The sequence below is a fragment of the Euleptes europaea genome, chromosome 3 (assembly GCF_029931775.1).
Source record: "Euleptes europaea isolate rEulEur1 chromosome 3, rEulEur1.hap1, whole genome shotgun sequence".
In the NCBI taxonomy this organism is placed as follows: Eukaryota; Metazoa; Chordata; class Lepidosauria; order Squamata; family Sphaerodactylidae; genus Euleptes; species Euleptes europaea.
This window is the reverse complement of record NC_079314.1, coordinates 119,954,470-119,972,219: the sequence shown is the minus strand read 5'-3', so window position 1 is coordinate 119,972,219 and position 17,750 is coordinate 119,954,470. Positions and strand designations below refer to the sequence as shown.

General features: G+C 49.6%; 1 protein-coding gene across 1 annotated transcript in view; it reads right to left on the bottom strand.

Moving 5' to 3' along the window:
- Positions 1-1,989: 1,989 nt before the first annotated feature.
- LRGUK (leucine rich repeats and guanylate kinase domain containing) overlaps positions 1,990-17,750 on the bottom strand; it is a gene marked incomplete at its 5' end in the record, with an annotated part of 69,872 nt that continues 54,111 nt past the window's right edge. Inside the window, 4 exons of the mRNA XM_056846732.1 lie at positions 1,990-2,138; positions 3,211-3,353; positions 8,507-8,629; positions 12,337-12,425. Of these exons, the coding sequence (XP_056702710.1) occupies positions 1,990-2,138; positions 3,211-3,353; positions 8,507-8,629; positions 12,337-12,425 (504 nt within the window). The remainder of the gene's footprint in view (positions 2,139-3,210; positions 3,354-8,506; positions 8,630-12,336; positions 12,426-17,750) is intronic.

Sequence of the window (17,750 nt, the reverse complement as noted above, 5' to 3'; positions counted from 1 at the left end):
TGCACATTTTCCCTATCTGCATTCTCAAAACTCTGCAGGGGGGCTTATTGTTGAGTTTTGAGAATCTGGATGGGGAAAATGTGCATCTGAGTGGCAAATCCAAGGCAAAACCTCCCATTCATAAATGGCCAATAACAACCCCATGCAGAGTTTTGAGAATCTGGGTGGGGAAAATGTGCATGAATCAAACATGGCTTCCCCCCTCCGGACTCCGATCTCCTCCTCGCCGCCGCCTGGGCTCCTTCCTTCCTTCCCTCCCCGGCCGGCGTGCTGTCCGCCCTCAGCACCTCGGCCTCGGTCTCCTCCGCCAGCCAAAACCAGCGTGAAAAATCCCGCTCGCTGATTGGCTGCCGCCGCCCGCCTTGGCACTGCAGGCCCTCGAGCCCCGCGTGCAAAACCCGGCCGCGCTGTGAGGGGAGGGAAATGGGGGAGGAGGAGGGCGCTTTCCAGAGCCGCATTCAAGGGCCCAAAGAGCCGTATGCGGCTCGCGAGCCGCGGTTTGCCAACCACTGTTTTAAGAGAACAGATTAGGCAGCTCAGGAGAGGGAGGGCAGGAAGGGATTAGCCAGTGTCTGGCTCTCGTGGCCCTTTCTTACATGCCTGGGGTAATGCTGATCGCCACTTTGGGGTTAGGAAGCAATTTTTCTCCAGGCCAGATTGGCCAGGGATCCTGGAGGATTTTTCCCTCATCTTCAGGGCATGGAAGAATTGGGTTTTTATATGCTGACTTTATCTATCACTTAAGGAAGAATCAAACCAGCTTACAATCACCTTCCCTTCCCCTCCTGACAACAGACAGGTAGGTGGGGCTGAGAGAGCTCGAAGAGCTGTGACTAGCCCAAGGTTACCCATCTGGATTAATGTGTAGGAGTGGGGAAACCAACCAACCTGGTTCACCAGATTAGCCTCCGCCGCTCATGTGGAGGAGTGGGGAATCAAACCTGGTTCTCCAGATCAGAGTCCACTGCTCTAAACCACCACTCTTAACCACCACACCACGCTCGAGTACGGGGTCACTGGGGGTGTGGGGGGAAGTAGTTGTGAACTCCCTGCATTGTGCAGGGGGTTAGACTAGATGATCCTGGTGGTCCCTCCCAATTCTATGATTATGGTAGGAACGGAGGGAACACCGGCACTGGTGGAACAGACCTGCAGAATCCAACCTTCTGACTTATGGACATAAGCACCATTGTCACTACTGACTTATGGTGATCCCAGCAAGGGGCATCCAAGGTAAGTGAGAAGCAGAGGTGGTTTGCTGTTGCCTTCCTCTGCAGAGTCTACATTGGTGGTCTCCCATCCAAGTACTGACTCTGCTTAGCATCCAAGATCTACCAAGACTGGGATATTCCATGCCGTCTTTCCTCCCAACCTTCTGGTTTACTTGGTAACAACTGAAATCTATTATTTGGGGCAGAGAGCAGACTAAATCACCAAGAAGCAGAAGAGGAAGAAGAAGAAACCTCCAAAGGAGAAGTTGAAGAGGGTTTCACGAACATTTGATCAAAACAATACAGCAGCCAGGGGGGCGATTTTGTTATTTTATAGGAGCACAATAAGCCATTTCATCCTGTAGGGAAAATAGAGCACTACAAAAATCATCAGTCTAGACAACACAAGTCAACCCCCAACCCCAGATGCCCACAACCTTGGAACAGCTACAGCAAAGCCCCGGCTGGCTAAAGGGCAGCTTGAGCATTTTCGAAGTTGGGGAAATGAGTATTTCAAGCAGCTAAGAAAGCACAAATGTGAATCTTTGTGAAGCGTATCCACATTCTCTCCCTCACCCCAGCAATTCTGCACTCTTCGCCACAGCTTATACCACTCACGAGATGTCCCAAGCAGATTCGGGGCCCGTGTTTCAGAGGGGATGAATTAGCACTGGGCCGTTAGAAACAGAAAATTTCGTGCCGATTTTTCATGGAGAGGGACCGCGCCAAGGGGGGACAACTAAGAGCGAGGCAGCCGGGGAAAGACAGAGCTGCCGCCTCATGGGTTGGTTTTTTTCCGTCCTGACGGGATGGGAGGGAGCACAGCTTTGGTGTTGGACCCTGGCCGGATTGTGACTTGGGGGATGCGAGGGGAGGCAGTCTTCGATTTCGGTGTCTTCTTCTCTTTGACCTCGGGAAAAACCTCCTCTAAAAGAGAGAAAAATGAAATGGGGGCTTAGTTCTGAAAGGAGAAATGCGAATCCTTACGCAGAGAAATGCTTCAATGCCGCCCCCTGCCTGGCAGACTTACTATCTAATCCTTTCAGAGGGTAGCCGTCTTGGCCTGCAGCAGAACTGCCAGATTCGAGTCCAGGAGCATCTTAGAGACCAACAGGATTTTCGGGGTTTTCACATCTCACAAAGGGGGCTTGATTCTCAAAAGCTCATGCTTCAAATGGCTAGTGGGTCTCCAAGGTGCTAGTTAGTCCTTGGACTCGAATCCCTGACTGGCTGGTGTAGGGAGGCACTCTGCCTATGCTCAGATATGCCATATGTTCCTGCTATCAGCTTTACACTGAAAATAAGTTCAGGGGTTTAGCCTTAGGGATTGATCAAATTAAGGCCCAGGAAACAAGAATAAGGCTAAAGCAGGGGTGTCAAACATACGACCCAGCCCCTTGAGTCCCGATCTGGGCTGGCAAACCCACTGCGGGCTCACCTGCCAAGGGCCACGCCCCCAGGCTCCCGATTTGGGCTGTCAAGGCATGGCCCAGCCTGACCAAGTGACATTTATGGCATATATGGATGTCATAACTAGATATTGTCGAAGGCTTTCACGGTGAGAGTTCATTGGTTCTTGTAGGTTATCCGGGCTGTGTAACCGCGGTCTTGGTATTTTCTTTCCTGACGTTTCGCCAGCAGCTGCGGCAGGCATCTTCAGAGGAGTAACACTGAAGGACAGTGTCTCTCTAGAGTTTGACACCCCTATCCTAGGGTGTTGCCATTAAGTTGGCTACAACTTGATAGCACTTTCCATCACCACAACTGAGTGGGTTTTTTTTTTTTTTTTTTTTTTTTTAGGACAGTGAGGTTTTGTGATGGGTTCTAGCCAACATCTGCTTCTGGTCCCTTCAGGCTCTGGTACTGGTGAGAGACAGGTGCAATCTGAATTAAAATGCAGGTAGAGAATTTCCAAAGTGACAACCCACCCCCTAGTTCTATAAGAAGTTACATCCGCTGCCACCCGAAAGAGCCTGCAGGTCTTACAATCCATTCTTACCTTTTCCATCCACATGTTCACCATCAGCCACATGCCCTGGTGAAATGTGGAAGACCGGCATCTTGCTCGAAGAACTGCTGGATGAAAGTGCGCCAGACGAGGAGACAGGCGATACCCGAGTTGGAGCTCGTGATTCTTTGGCGCTAAAAAAGGAATACATGTCTTTATGAACAGTTCTTTTTTCTTTTTTAAAGAAAAAGCCTACCGCATACTTTGCAAGTCTGGTTATTTTCACATCTGAAAGCCAACGGGAGGGGGCTGCAGCTCGGTGGTTAGCGGAGCGACTGTAATTAGCATGGATTCTGTTGACATCTGGATACTGACTCGCTGAAATAGTGGGGGTCAGTCCTGGTTGATACATGTGATTTTAATCTGCATAATGCTACATCTTGCAAAGACCTTTTGTTGGCAGTCTTTGGAGATATGGCTTCCAGAACCAGATGGAGAAGCCATCTTGCCGGTTAGAATGCACTCGACTGGAATGACTTTGTGCAGATACATCAGTGCTGGACATGAATACGTGGTCTGAACCAACCAGATTTTGGGGGTCAGAGAGAGTTCATGTCAACCACTCAAGTAATCTCTCAATTCCAGAGATCAACTGGGACTTAACACCAGCAGCAGTTTGGGACCAGGATATCTGAAGGACTGTCTTCTCCCATATGTTCCTGCCCAGGAATTACGATCACAGGGAGAGGCCCTCCTGACTGTCCCACCAATCAAAACATCTCCTCTGGTGGGTATACGAGACAGTGCCTTTTTGGCGGCAGCCCCATGATTACAGAACAACCTCCTAGGGTAGGTGCGCCTGGCCCCCTCACTTTCAATCTTTAGACGACAGCTGAAGATGGTTTTATTTGGGACCTGATTACATTACTATTTGATTTTATTACTTAGCAGTCCTGAATTGCGACTTTAAATTTTGGTTTTTATGCATTTTATTTCTTATCTATATGGTAAGCTACCTTGACCTCCATAAGGAAGAAAGGCGGCTAATAGATATTTTTAATAAATAAATATCAGCAGGAAACTCCCGAAGGACAGGAATCCTTGCAGATCCATCAGCTTTTTGGACTAGACCATTTTAATGGTCCTCCACCCTTGCAGAGGGAACAAGAGGCTGCAGGTCGGACAGTCAAGGATTGGTCCATGACTAGGAAGGTAGTCCTTTCCACCTTTAGCATGTAACCTGGACCAAAGCAGAAGACCAAGTCAGGGGTTATTACCCGCCACACAAGTGGGCAATGTAATTTTCTGGGACAGTCCTTTGGCCATCATGGAAGCTGACCGGGTTTCTGAAGAAGAAGGAGAAGAAGAGGAGTTGGTTTTTATATGCTGGTTTTCTCTACCTTTTTAAGGAGAATCAAACCAGCTTACAACCTCCTTCCCTTCCTCTCCCCACAACAGACACCCTGGACCAGTGGATTGGACCTGTGGTCCTTCTAGTCCATCATCAAAGAAGAAGAGCTGGTTTTATATGCCGACTTTCTCTACCACTTAAGGAAGAATCAAACCAGCTTACAGTCACCTTCCCCTCCCCACAACAGACACCCTGTGAGGTAGGTGGGGCTGAGAGAGCTCTAAGAGAGCTGTGACTAGCCCAAGGTCACCCAGCAGGCTTCATGTGGAGGAGTGGGGAATCAAACCCGGTTTTCCAGATTCTCCAGCCCTGTGGCGCAGAGTGGTAAGCTGCAGTACTGCAGTCCAAGCTCTGCTCACGACCTGAGTTCAATCCCGACGGAAGTTGGTTTCAGGTAGCTGGCTCAAGGTTGACTCAGCCTTCCATCCTTCCGAGGCCGGTAAAATGAGTCCCCAGCTTGCTGGGGGTAAAGGGAAGACGACTGGGGAAGGCACTGGCAAACCACCCCGTAAACAAAGTCTGCCTAGAAAATGTTGGGATGTGATGTCACCCCATGGGTCAGGAATGACCCGGTGCTTGCACAGGGGACCTTTACCTTTTCTCCAGATTAGAGTCATGTGGAGGAATCAAGAATCAAATCCAGTGATGCCTATCTATAGCTACAGTGTGTGACCTACAAGTGAATCATGCACAACAAAGTAGCAGAGACCCACAAAGAGCATAGATTGTGACGGGTAGCCGTGTTAAGTCTGTCTGCAGAAGTAGAAAAGAGCAAGAGTCCATTAACACCTGAAGAGTAACAAAATTTCTGGCAAGGTATGAGCTTTCGTGAGTCACAGCTCACTGCTTCAGATACAGCTAGTTCATGAAAGCTCACGTCCTGCCAGAAACTGTGTTAGTCTTTAAGGTGCTACTGGACTCTTGCTCTTTTCTACTGCCACAAAGCGCATGAGCACTCAGGTCAATGACTCCTCCCACAAACACAGTGCCACATTCACACATACTTACTACGAAAGATTTTTCATTTTACTCGATCTTTGATCCCAAATAACGGAAGCATGAAATTGAAAATGATGTAGCATTACATTTTGCTCAAATGCTTTTCAGTGCGGCTCTTGCGCATGAGTCATGATCCAGGTTTTTTTTAACATGGGTGGGGGGCCTCTCAGAGTACCCAATCCACACCATCTCGCGCCTTGCTATTCCACTAACTTGTCACGTCTGCTGCCATGCGCCTGGTCAAAGGGCAGCAACCGGAGGGCCTTCTGACCCTTTGGCCCTTGGGCTGCTATGAGGGTTGCCAGCTCTGGGTTGGGAAATACCGGGAGATGGTGGGGGTGGAGCCTGGAAAAGGTGGAGTTTGGGGAGGGGGGGGACTTCAGCGGGGTATAATGCCATAGAGTTCACCTTTCAAAGCCAATGAGGAGCAAAATGCAATTGCGTTGCCGCCCTAAATCTCCAGTAATGTCCCAGCCGGGAGTTGGCGACCCTATTGACAGGGAAGGTTACCATGTTCAAGCCCATGTTCAGGCGTTGCTGGCTTCCCTTGTCTGTCTGCCTCACAGTTGATTTCCCACGCGGCTATTAAGAGCGTTAAAGGCAAGAGTTGGCAGAGCTGAAAACACCTTAATGTGGCAACGTGGAAAGGCAGATCTATTATTCCCCTACCCCCCACACACACAGAGAAAGAGAGAGAGAAGGGGTGAGAATACCGTTCTTCACACCCACCTCTTGACGCGAGCGTCACCTCTTTAACAGTGGCAATGACTGACACCAAATCCTCCCCTCAGTCGACTTAACACTCTGCCTCAGTTGCACCTTCCGGTTCTTCCCAGTGCAAGAAGAGAAGATGCAAAATCTGCCAGGGTGGTGTACAAGACTGTCGCAGCTGGCTAATTAAAACCATGTAGACAGGGAGGGGGGTAGGGTTGCCAGGTCCCTCTTCGTCATTGGAGGGAGGTTTTTGGGGCGGAGCCTGAGGAGGGCGGGGTCTGGAGAGGGGAGGGACTTCAATGCCATAGAGTCCAATGGCCAAAGCGGCCATTTTATCCAGGGGAACTGATCTTGATCAGCTGGAGATCAGTTGAAATAGCAGGAGATCTCCAGCTAGTGCCTGGAGGTTGGCAACCATAGCATTCTAGGCAAAAATCGAGCCTCTAATTGGCTCGCTACCATTCAGCTGGGTGACTCTCGAAGTATGCCTGCCCTGGCTGATCTCATCCTCAGGGACATCACCCTATGCGCTTGAATGCACCACCTTTTTGGTTCGCTTCACGCATCTAATGAAGGAGGCTGTCGTCTGTAAGGTTGCCCCGGGAATTCCTGTAGATTTGGGGATGGTGCCGGTGGAGGTGGGAATTCAGGGATGGATTTCCCTGGGAATCCTTCACCACAACTTAAGAAGGATGTAGACAAGCTGGAATGTGCCCAGAGGAGGGCAACGAAGATGGTAAGGGGTCTGAAGACCACGTCCTATGAGGAAAGGTTGAAGGAGCTGGGTATGTTTAGCCTGGAGAGGAGAAGACTGAGAGGTTATGATAACCATCTTCAAGTTCTCGAAGGGCAGTCATACAGAGGATGGTGCCGAGTTGTTTTCTGTTGCCCCAGAACCAATGGGGTGCAACTGAATCAAAAGAGTTTCTGGCTAAACTTTAGGAAGAACTTCCTGACAGTTAGAGTGGTTTCTCAGTGAAACAGGCCTCCTTGGGAGATGGTGGGGGGTCTTTGAAGCAGAGGCTAGATGGCCATCAAACAGCAAGGCTGATTCTGTGAACTTAGGCAGATCATGAGAGGGAGGGCAGGAAGGGTTGTGTCAGTGTTTGGCTCTTGTGGCCCTTTCTTACATGCCCAGGATAATGCCAATCGCCACTTTGGGGTCAGGAAGCAATTTTCCTCCAGGTCAGATTGGCCAGGGATCCTGAAGGATTTCTGTTACCATATTGGCATGGAGTAGGGGTCACTGGCATGCGGAGGTAGTAATGAATTTCCTGCATTGAGCAGGAGGTTGGACTAAATGACCCTGGTGGTCCCTTCCAACTCTATGATTCTATGAGGTAATGGACAGAGAGCGCTGAATGGATGGCCTAGGCTAGCCCAATCTTATCAGATCTGGGAATTTAAGCAGGGTCAGCCCTGGTTAGTACTTGGATGGGAGACCACCAAGGAAGTCCAGGGTTGCTGTGCGGAGGCAGGCAACGGCTAACCGCCTCTCTTTGCCTCTTGCCTGGAAAACCCTACGGGATTGCTATAAGTCAGCTGCGACTTGACAGCACTTTCCACCACCAACAGCCAACGATAGCTCTATCTTCCATAAGTGCATAGTCCTTACAGCCCAGCCTGACTGGGATTGCCCAGATTAACTGGATTTCGTCAGGTCTCATGAACTAAGCAGGATCGGCTCTGGTTGGTACTAGGATGGGAGACCACCTAGGAAGTCCAGGGTTGCTATGCAGAGGCAGGCAATGGCCACCCCTGAACGCCTCTTGACTTGAAAGCCCATATGGGGTCGCTGTGACTGGATGGTGCTTTCCATCACCAACATATCAAGAATCTCCACCTTTCGCTCCTTCTTAAATAAACGCAGGGGCAAATGGAGTCAGCTTTTGTTCAAAACAGAAGAAAAGGAAGAAGAAGAAGAGTTGGTTTTTATATGCCAACTTTCTTTACCACTTAAGGAAGAATCAAACCGGTTTAAAATCACCTTCCTTTCCTCTCCCCACAACAGACACCCCGTGAGGTAGGTGGGACTGAGAGCTGTGTCTAGCCCAAGATCACCCAGCTGGCTTCACGTGGAGGAGTGGGGAAACCAACCCTGTTCACCAGATTAGCCTCCGCCGCTCATGTGGAGGAGTGGGGAACCAAACCCAGTTCTCCAGATCAGAGTCCACTGCTCCAAACCACTGCTCTTAACCACTACACCACGCTGGCAGAACCCACCTCTGATCTAGGCTGGCAGACTGGAAGCTGTAGTCCCTGGAGCCCCCATGCTGCGGACTGATGCTGCAGCGGGTGAGGTAAGTGCTAGGCTCCAGATACTGGGAGTAGGTGCTGGCGCCATCCCTGGAACGATATGCAATTGGACACGTGGAAATACAGAGAAATCCAATAGCACAGATGGTGAAGGTACAAGTGGAAGGAACCCGCTGACGCCCAATCCTGATAGCCCATGGTCATGATTCCCCCCTTTTTAATCTCGCTCCCCTAATTACACCACTCTCAATAGCTTGAAACCCCCCTAAATAGTCCTCCTTTGCTGCCCCATAGTATCATAGAATTACCGAGTTGGAAGGGACCTCCAGGGTCATCTAGCCCAACCCCCTACACAATGCAGGAAATTTACAACTACCTCCCCCCCCGACACTCCCAGTGACCCCTGCTCCATGCCCAGAAGGTGACCAAAAAAACCCTCCAGGATCCCTGGCCAATCTGGCCTGGAGAACAATTGCTTCCTGATCCCAAAATGGCAATCGGCATTTCCCTGGGCATGGAAGGAAGGGCCACGAGAGCCAAACACTTCGCAACCCTTCCTGCCCTTGCTCTCATGATAAGGTCACAGAATCAGTCTTGCTGTCAGATGGCCATCTAGCCACTGCTCAAAAACCTCCAGGAAAGGAGAGCCCACCACCTCCCAAGGAAGCCTGTTCCACTGAGGAACCTCTGTTAGAAAATTCTTCCTAATGTTTAGGCAGAAACATTTTTTGATTTAATTTCAGCCCGTTGGTTCTGGTCCGACCTCAGCCCGTACACCTGGGACCCGTCCCTCTCTTCCTTCATTCCCTCCTTGGAGAAAAGTCGAATTTTCCCATACACACAGCAGCCACCCGGACTTTACTGTGATATTTTCCAAAACTTCGGAGCTGAGCAGGTTTGAGAAAGTCTTTGGGCTCGATCCCTCGGCTGGGGAATCTTTCTAATTCTTCATGCTCATTTTTTATTTATTTTTTTATTTTTGGCATTGTATGCTATTTCTATCTGCAGTGTAAATTACCAATAAAATTTATTCTTGAATAACCCTGTCCCTTTTCCTTTACTGTTACTTACCCAATGAACAATTAATATTCTATTGATAGTGTCAGGAAGCCAAGCTATTTGCTTCCGTGTGATATTTGGTTTGAATTAGGCTCACAGAAGAAGAAGAGTTGGATTTTATACTCCGCTTTTATCTGCCTTTTAAGGAATCTCAAAGCGGCTTACAATCACCTTTCCTTCCCCTTCTCACAACGGACACCTTGTGAGGTAGGTGAGGCTGAGAGAGCTCTACGAGAGCTGTGACTAGCCCAAGGTCACCCAGCAGGCTGCATGTGGAAGAGTGGGGAAACAAACCCGGTTCCCCAGATTAGAGTCCGCTGCTCTTAGCCACTACGCCATGCTGGCTCTCATATTGGGGTGGGTGATGGAATCTTTGCCCAGGGGCCCATGGGGGCTTTCAGCGGGCCTGGGAAGGGGCCCAGATGCGGCCCTCAGGCTAAAAAAAATCCTGCCCATCCTTGGCATAACCTGCCACCATAACTCAAGTATCTTCAGCGTGGTGCAGTGGTTAAGAGCAGTGGTTAGGAGAAGCGGGTTTGATTCCCCACTCCTCCACATGAGTGGCGGAGGCTAATCTGGTGAACCGAGTGGGTTTCCCTACTCCTCCACATGAAGCCAGCTGGGTGACCTTGGGCTAGTCACAGCTCTTTTATACTTCTCTCAGCCCCACCTACCTGTCTGTTGCAGGGAGGGGAAGGGAAGGTGATTGTACGCCGGTTTGATTCTCCCTTAAATTGCAGAGAAAGTTGGCAAATAAAAACCAACTCTTCCTCCTCCTCCTCTTCTTCATAATGCAGGAAGTAAAGACAGCCTGTGCTACACTTTTCCTACCTTGATCGGGCTTGGCAGTTGCTACAACTGAAGCTACAATAACCTCTACCCTGAGCGCTATTTTCACTGCTGGGCAGGTTCTAAATTGCCGCATGAAGGAAATGGGCCGAATTAAACCGAAACCCACACCAGACGTCGGCCACCAGTTCAAGACAGCCGAGCACTTTTTACACAGCGCTAGTCTGAAAGGTGTGTAAACTGTTTGCTCGCCGATCTTGTCCTTCAGGGCAATTTTCCTTCCCTGTGTTTTCCTGCTTAGGTTAGAAGTAAACACGACCTATCGGCGTGTGCTTCTCCGGAGCCCATTAGCGCCCTTATGAATCGAATGACGTTACATTAGTTCTGGGCGGGGGGGGGGGGGGAACTCGGCGCTTTGTCTTGCTAGGGGCTCTTGATAAAAAGACGGCTCTCTGTCTCTTGGCAACAGAGTGGTTGAACGGAGGAGCAGTGGTCTCGCTTTAGCCGCCGTCGCTGAACTCTGGGAGCAAAGAACCATTTTCTGCGAAAAGGGGCCATTTGGTTCTAAATTGAAACAGGCGGGTTTTTCAAGAGCAGAGTCGGGAAAAGCAAAATAAAAAAGGCAGAAATTTATTATGGCTTTTTTTCGTAATTACTTTGCCCGGGGGGGGGGGGGCACGGACAAACAAACAGAGCTCCGACCCCACTATTATCTTGGAGAATGCAAACTGAAAATAAGAGCAGCCTTCCGGCATCGGAGAGATCATCAAACAAAACTTTGTGTTTTCTGTAAACCCAGCCCTACTCCGACTCCAAAGCCTTATAGGGTTTTCAAGGCAAGAGACTAACAGAGGTGGTTTGCTATTGCCTTCCTCTGCAGAGCAACTCCTGTCTTCCTCAGTGGTCTCCCATTAGGGTTGCCAGATCCCTCTTCGCCACTGGCAGGAGGTTTTTGGAGCGGAGCCCGAGGAGGGCGGGGTTTGGGGAGGGGAGGGGCTTCGATGCCATAGAGACCAATTGCCAAAGCGGCCATTTTCTCCAGGGGAACTGATCTATATCGGCTGGGGATCAACTGTAATAACAGGAGATCTCCAGCTAGTATCTGGAGATTGGCAACCCTTGCATTCTATGCAAAAATGGAGCCTCTGATTGGCTCACCACCATTCAGCATTTAGGACCTGTTTTGAAAACAGTCTGCAAATGTCTTGGGTGCTCCGATTGTGGAACTTGTGGCAGGCACTAGAGGTCACTCACACATTTTTTATGCATTTCTTCTGCATTTCTTTATTTATATTAGAACATAAGAAAGGCCCTGCTGGATCAGACCAAGGCCTCCAGATGGGATACTCTCCATCACGGCTCCCATTTCCCAAGGCTCATCAAGTCCAGCAGTCTGTTCGCACAGTGGCCAACCAGGGGGCTCTAGGAAGCCCACAAGCAAGACGACTGCAGCGCCATTATCCTGCCTGTGTTCCACAGCATCTAATGTAATAGGCATGCTCCTCTGATCCTGGAGAGAATAGGTATGCATCATGGCTACTATCCATTTTGACTAGTAGCCATGAATAGCCCTCTCCTCCATGAACATGTCCACTCGCCTCTTAAAGCCTTCCAAGTTGGCAGCTTTGCTCCCCATAGTTGGGATTCAAAGCGTCTTAGAACCATTGCTCCTCCATTCTCTCACAACAACAACCAGGTGTGGTAGGCCAGGCTGAGAGTTTGCGATGGGCTGAAGGTCACCCAAGTGAACTTCCATGGCAGAAACTGCTATTCGATCCTGGGTCGCCCAGGATCCTAGTCTGCCACTCTGTCTACTACACCACATCCCTTTTCTCTCTTTCCCACTCACAATGGCTCTTTCAGCTGCCCTGACTTTATTTATTAAAATGCTTGTACCCTGCCTCCCTCCCCCTGCCCACTACCAAAGACAGGGGCCTAGGGCATCTTACCTTAGAAAGAGATGAGAGTAGCTGCTAGACACTTTCCCCATCAGCCCCTGCCGTGCCATTTCTTGCCGCCTTTGCAGAGAAGCCTCTTCCTGAAGGAGAAGCACAATAAGAACATCAGAAGAGCCCTGCTGGATCAGACCAGTGAGGGTCCATCCAGTCCAGCATCCTGTCTCACGCAGTGGCCAACCAGTTCCTCTGGAGGTCCAACAACAGGGCAGAGAGGCTGAGGCCTTCCCCTGATAAGAACATAAGAAGAGTCCTGCTGGATCAGACTAGTGATCCACCTAATCCAGCATCCTGTCTCTCCTGTCTCACCTGATCCAGCAACCCTGGCGGTCCAACAAGACATAGAGGCCAAGACATTTATAACAATAGCAGAAGAGCCCTGCTAGATCAGACTAGTGGTCTGCCTAATCCAGCATCCTGTCTCACACAGTGGCCAACCAGTTCCTCTGGAGGTCCAACAACAGGGCAGAGAGGCCTTCCCTTGATAAGAACATAAGAAGAGCCCTGCTGGATCAGACTGGTGGTCCACCTAATCCAGCATCCTGCCTCTCATACTGGCCAACCAGTTCCCGAGGTCCAACAACAAGGCATAGAGGCCAAGACCTTTATAACATAATCAGAAGAGCCCTGCTGGATCAGACCTGTGAGGGTCCATCTAGTCCAGCATCCTCTCTCACACAGTGGCCAACCAATTCCTCTGGGCATCCAACAGTAGGGTACAGAGCTTGAGGCCTTCCCCTGAGGTTGCCTCCTGGCACCGGTATTGAGAGGTTGACTAACTCTGAACGTGGATGTTCCCTTCAGCCTCCATGGCTAGTAGCCACTGATGGGCCTCTCCTCCATGAATCTGTCTAGTAATCCCCTTTTAAAGCCATCTATGCCTGTGGCCATCACTACATTCTCTAGCAGCAACATCCACCTTTTGGAATCATAGAATCACAGAGTTGGAAGGGGCCGCACAGGCCATCCAGTCCAACCCCCTGCTCAATGCAGGATCAGCAAGCAGGGCTTTTCTAATCACTTGTTCTGTAAAGAAGTTATTTCCTTCTGTCCGTCCTGAATCTGCTGCCCGTCAGTGTTATAGGATGCCCTGGGAGAGGGAGAAAAAGTTCTCTGTCAGCTCTCTCTGCCCTGCGCATCATCAACCTGTTAGAATAAAATCTCCTGGTGCTTGGAGGAGCGTAGAATAAGCAACATCTTCCTCCCTGCCTGCAACGAGAAAAGTGCTTGAAAATCCTACACAGGGTGGTCAAACAGCACCAAAAAGGGGCAGAGAGGGTGAAATGGGAAGGTTGGCTTAGGGTAGCTAGGTCGAGGGTGGGAAATTCCTGGAGATTTTGGAGCCTGGGGGAATGTGGGACTTGAGGAGGGGAGGAATATTGTGTGTGCGCACGCATGTGTGCTGTCAATACACAGCCGACTTATGGCGACCCCATAGGTTTTTCAAGGCAAGATCTGTTCAGAGGTGGTTTGCTGTTGCCTGCCTCCGGGTGGGCTGAGAGAGTTCAGAGAGAACAGTGTCTGGCCCAAGGTCACCCAGCAGGCTTCGTGGGAAGGAGTGGGGAATCAAACCCACTTCTTCAGATTAGAGTCCACTGCTCTTAACCACTATGCCACTGGGACATAGAGGGATATTAGTGGGGAACTGATCTCTACTCTAGAGATCAGTTGAAATTCCGGGAGATCTCCACACCCCACCTGGAGGTTGGCAGCCCCAAGTTTATCCTGCAGACGACTGGGGAGGGAGGCATGCTCACATTCTTCAAATACCTGAACGGCTGTCCCATGGAGGAAGGCAAAGATTTAGGTCAGGAAGCAATTTTCCTCCTGGCCAGATTGGCCAGGGATCCTGGAGGGCTCCCCCCATCCATCTTCTGGGCATGGAGTGGGGGTCCCTGGGGGTGTGGGGGGGAGGCAGTTGTGAATTTCCTGCATTGTGCAGGGGGTTGAACTAGATGACCCTGGTGGTCCCTTCCAACTCTATGATTCTATCATTCTATGATTTGGTTGTCTGCAACTTGAAGGCAAGAATGGATCGAACAGGCTAATCGAAAGTTTTTGATCGAACGTGTGGAGAAACTTCCTAATGGTGAGGGCTGTTCGACAATGGAGCACCTCTCAAGGATGACGTAGCGCTGAATGGCCTGCATTGAGCTGGGGGGTTGGACTAGATGGCCTTGAAGGACAATTCCAATTCTGTGACTGTAGAGTGAGAAAGGAAGTCTTTGTCCTGGAGCTGATTCCACTTCTTTGGGGTGCAGGCAGAGGATGTGCCAATTCAATCCCAACTGATGCTGTTCCTGTTGGCAGCAGAGGATAGGACTCGCAACAATGGGTTTACATTATGGGCAGAAAGGTACCAGCTGGATATTAGGGGGAAATATTTTTTTTACACTAAGAGTTGTTCAGCAGTGGAATCACATGAACACATGAGCACATGAAGCTGCCTTCTACTGAATCAGACCCTGGGTCTGAATTGTCTATTCAGATGGGCAGCGGCTCTCCAGGGCCTCAGGCAGAGGTCTTTCACATCACCTACTTGCCTGATCCCTTTAACTGGAAATGCCAGGGCTTGAACTTGGGACCTTCTGCATGCCAAGCAGGTGCTCTACTGCTAAGCCACATCCCCTCCCAATCGGCTACCTAGGGAGGTGGTGAGCTCCCCCTCACTGGCAGCCTTTAAGCAGTGGCTGGACAAACACTTTTCAGAGATGTGCTAGGCTGATCCTGCATTCAGGGGGTTGGACTAGATGGCCTCTATTGACCCTTCCAACTCTATGATTCTTAGCTGCTCAGCATGGATGCTCAGATCTCTCTTTAACTGATTTCTCTGGACAGCACTATTTGTACCAGGCTGATTACGACTCTAAATCAGGGGGGGAAATCACCTCCTGCCTCTATCCCTGTATCCATCTGCTTTCCTGGTCTTTGTGACATCTGAAAAATGCTTCGTCAGCTCTCTGCCGACAGAGTTATGGGAATCGGGGTGGGGGGAATAACTGGCTAAGGAGAAATACTCCAAGCCAAGATGCCAGGTTTATATATAGCCATAAACGAATCCAACAGAAGATAACGGTGTGACGATGCAGCATACAGGCTCAAGGGCACCTCTGTATCACAGAATGATAGAATCACAGAGTTGGAAGGGACCTCCAGGGTCAACTAGTCCAACCCCTGCACAATGCAGGAAATTCACAACTACCCTCCATACCCCCAGTGGCCCCTGCTCCATGCCCAAAGATGGCAATAACAAAACAAAAACCCCTCCAGGATCCCTGGCCAATCTGGCCTGGAGGAAAATTGCTTCCTGACCCCAAAGTGGCCACTGGCGTTACCCTGGGCATGTAAGAAAGGGCCATGAGAGCCAAACAATGACACAACCCTTCCTGATCTCCTTCTCCCTTTGCAAAAGTTCCCAGAATCAGCCTTGCTGTCAGATGGCCAGATAGCCTCCGCTTAAAAACCACTGTAGTTGCGATTCAGGTGGGTAGCCGTGTTGGTCTGATGCAGAAGAGCTAGATTCGAGTCCAGTAGCACCTTAGTGACCAACAAGATTTTTTTGGGGGGGTATGAGTTTTCAATAGTGAAATCTCCCTTCGTCAAATACCAGTTGTAGCTTAGTGTAGTTGCGGTAGTTGCGGTTCTTGTTACTCCAGCCTTTGTGAGGACAGTTCTGGGTACCACATTCAAAAGACGTCAAGAGAAGGATGCAGAGGAATCCAGAGGATGATAGAAGTGCTTTGGAAGGAGCTGAGTGTTGTTTAGCCCAAAGGAGGTCAACCTGACATTAGCAGAAGTTTGAGTTTGCTTGTCAATGGTTTCTCATCCACTTGGAGAGAAGTGACTAGTGGAGTGCCTCAGGGATCTGTCCTGGGCCCTGTGTTGTTCAACGTCTTTATAAATGATTTGGATGAAGGAATAGAGGGGATGCTTATTAAATGTGCAGATAATACTAAATTGGGAGCGGTAGCAAATATGGTAGAAGCCAGAGCCAGGATACAGGATGATTCTGACAGGCTGGAAAATTGGGCTAAAACTAATAAAATGTACTTCAGCAAAGATATATGTAAAGTGCTGCATTTAGGTAGGAAAAATCAAATGCATAATTATAGGATGAGGAGACTTGTCTCAGCAGTAGTGTGTGCAAAAAGGATCTTGAGGTCTTAGCAGACCAAACACTGAACATGAGTCAGCAGTGTGATGCAGTAGCTAAAAAGGCAAACGTGATCTTGGGCTGTATCAACAGAAGTACAGTGTCCAGATCACACAAAGTGATGGTATCACTTTACTCTGCTCTGGTTAGACCTCAACTAGTGTATTGTGTTCAGTTTTGGGCACCGCAATTTAAGAAGGATGTAGACAAGCTGGAACGTGTCCAGAGGAGGGCAACAAAGATGGTGAGGGGTCTGGAGACCAAGTCCTATGAGGAAAGGTTGAAGGAGCTGATATGTTTAGCCTGAAGATGTTTAGCCTGCTAATACAACTGAATCAGAATTAGATAACCTTTATTGGCATAATATTGATGGTCACAAGGTCAGAGATAAAATATGACAACTGATCTCCAGCCGATAATCAGTTCACCTGGAGAAAGTGGCCGCTTTGGCAATTGGTCTCTATGGCATTGAAGTCCCTCCTCTCCCCAAACCCTGCCCTCCTCAGGCTCCACCCCAAAAATCTCCTGTCGGTGGCAAAGAGGGACCTGGCAATCCTACTTTTGCAGCTTTATAAAGTTACGCCTTCCACCACCACCCCTCACAATTGTCTTCCATGATTTCCTCCGGAAACTGCCTTGAACATCTCTCAGAAATACACTAATAAAGTAAAATGAATTTTAAAGGTGTGGTATGCTGTCGTACTAGGGTTGCCAGGTCCGGGTTGGGAAATAGCTGGAGATTTTGGAGGCAGAGCCTGTGGAGGGTGGGGTTTGGAGAGGGGAGGGACTTCAAGGCCATAGAGTCCAATTGCCAAAGCAGCCATTTTCTCCAGGGGAACTGATCTCTGTTGGCTGGAGATCAGTTGTAATTGTGGGAGATCTCCAGACGCCACCTGGAGGTTGGCAACCCTATGTCATATTTTGGTCACATTATGAGAAGACAAGAGTCCCTGAAAAAGACAATCATGCTAGGAAAAGTGGACGGCAGCAAGAAAAGAGGAAGACCCAACAAGAAATGGATTGACTCTACAAAGGAAGCCAAGGCCCTCAGTTTGCAAGCGGACATTGATTCATAGGGTCACCATGAGTTGGAAGCAACTTGACAGCAAAGAAGAAAAAGAAGAGTTGGTTTTATATTCCGACTTTCTCTACCACTTAAGGGAGACTCAAACCGGCTTACAATCACCTTCCCTTCCCCTTCACACAACAGACACCCTGTGAGGCAGATGGGGCTGAGAGAGTGTGACTAGCCCAA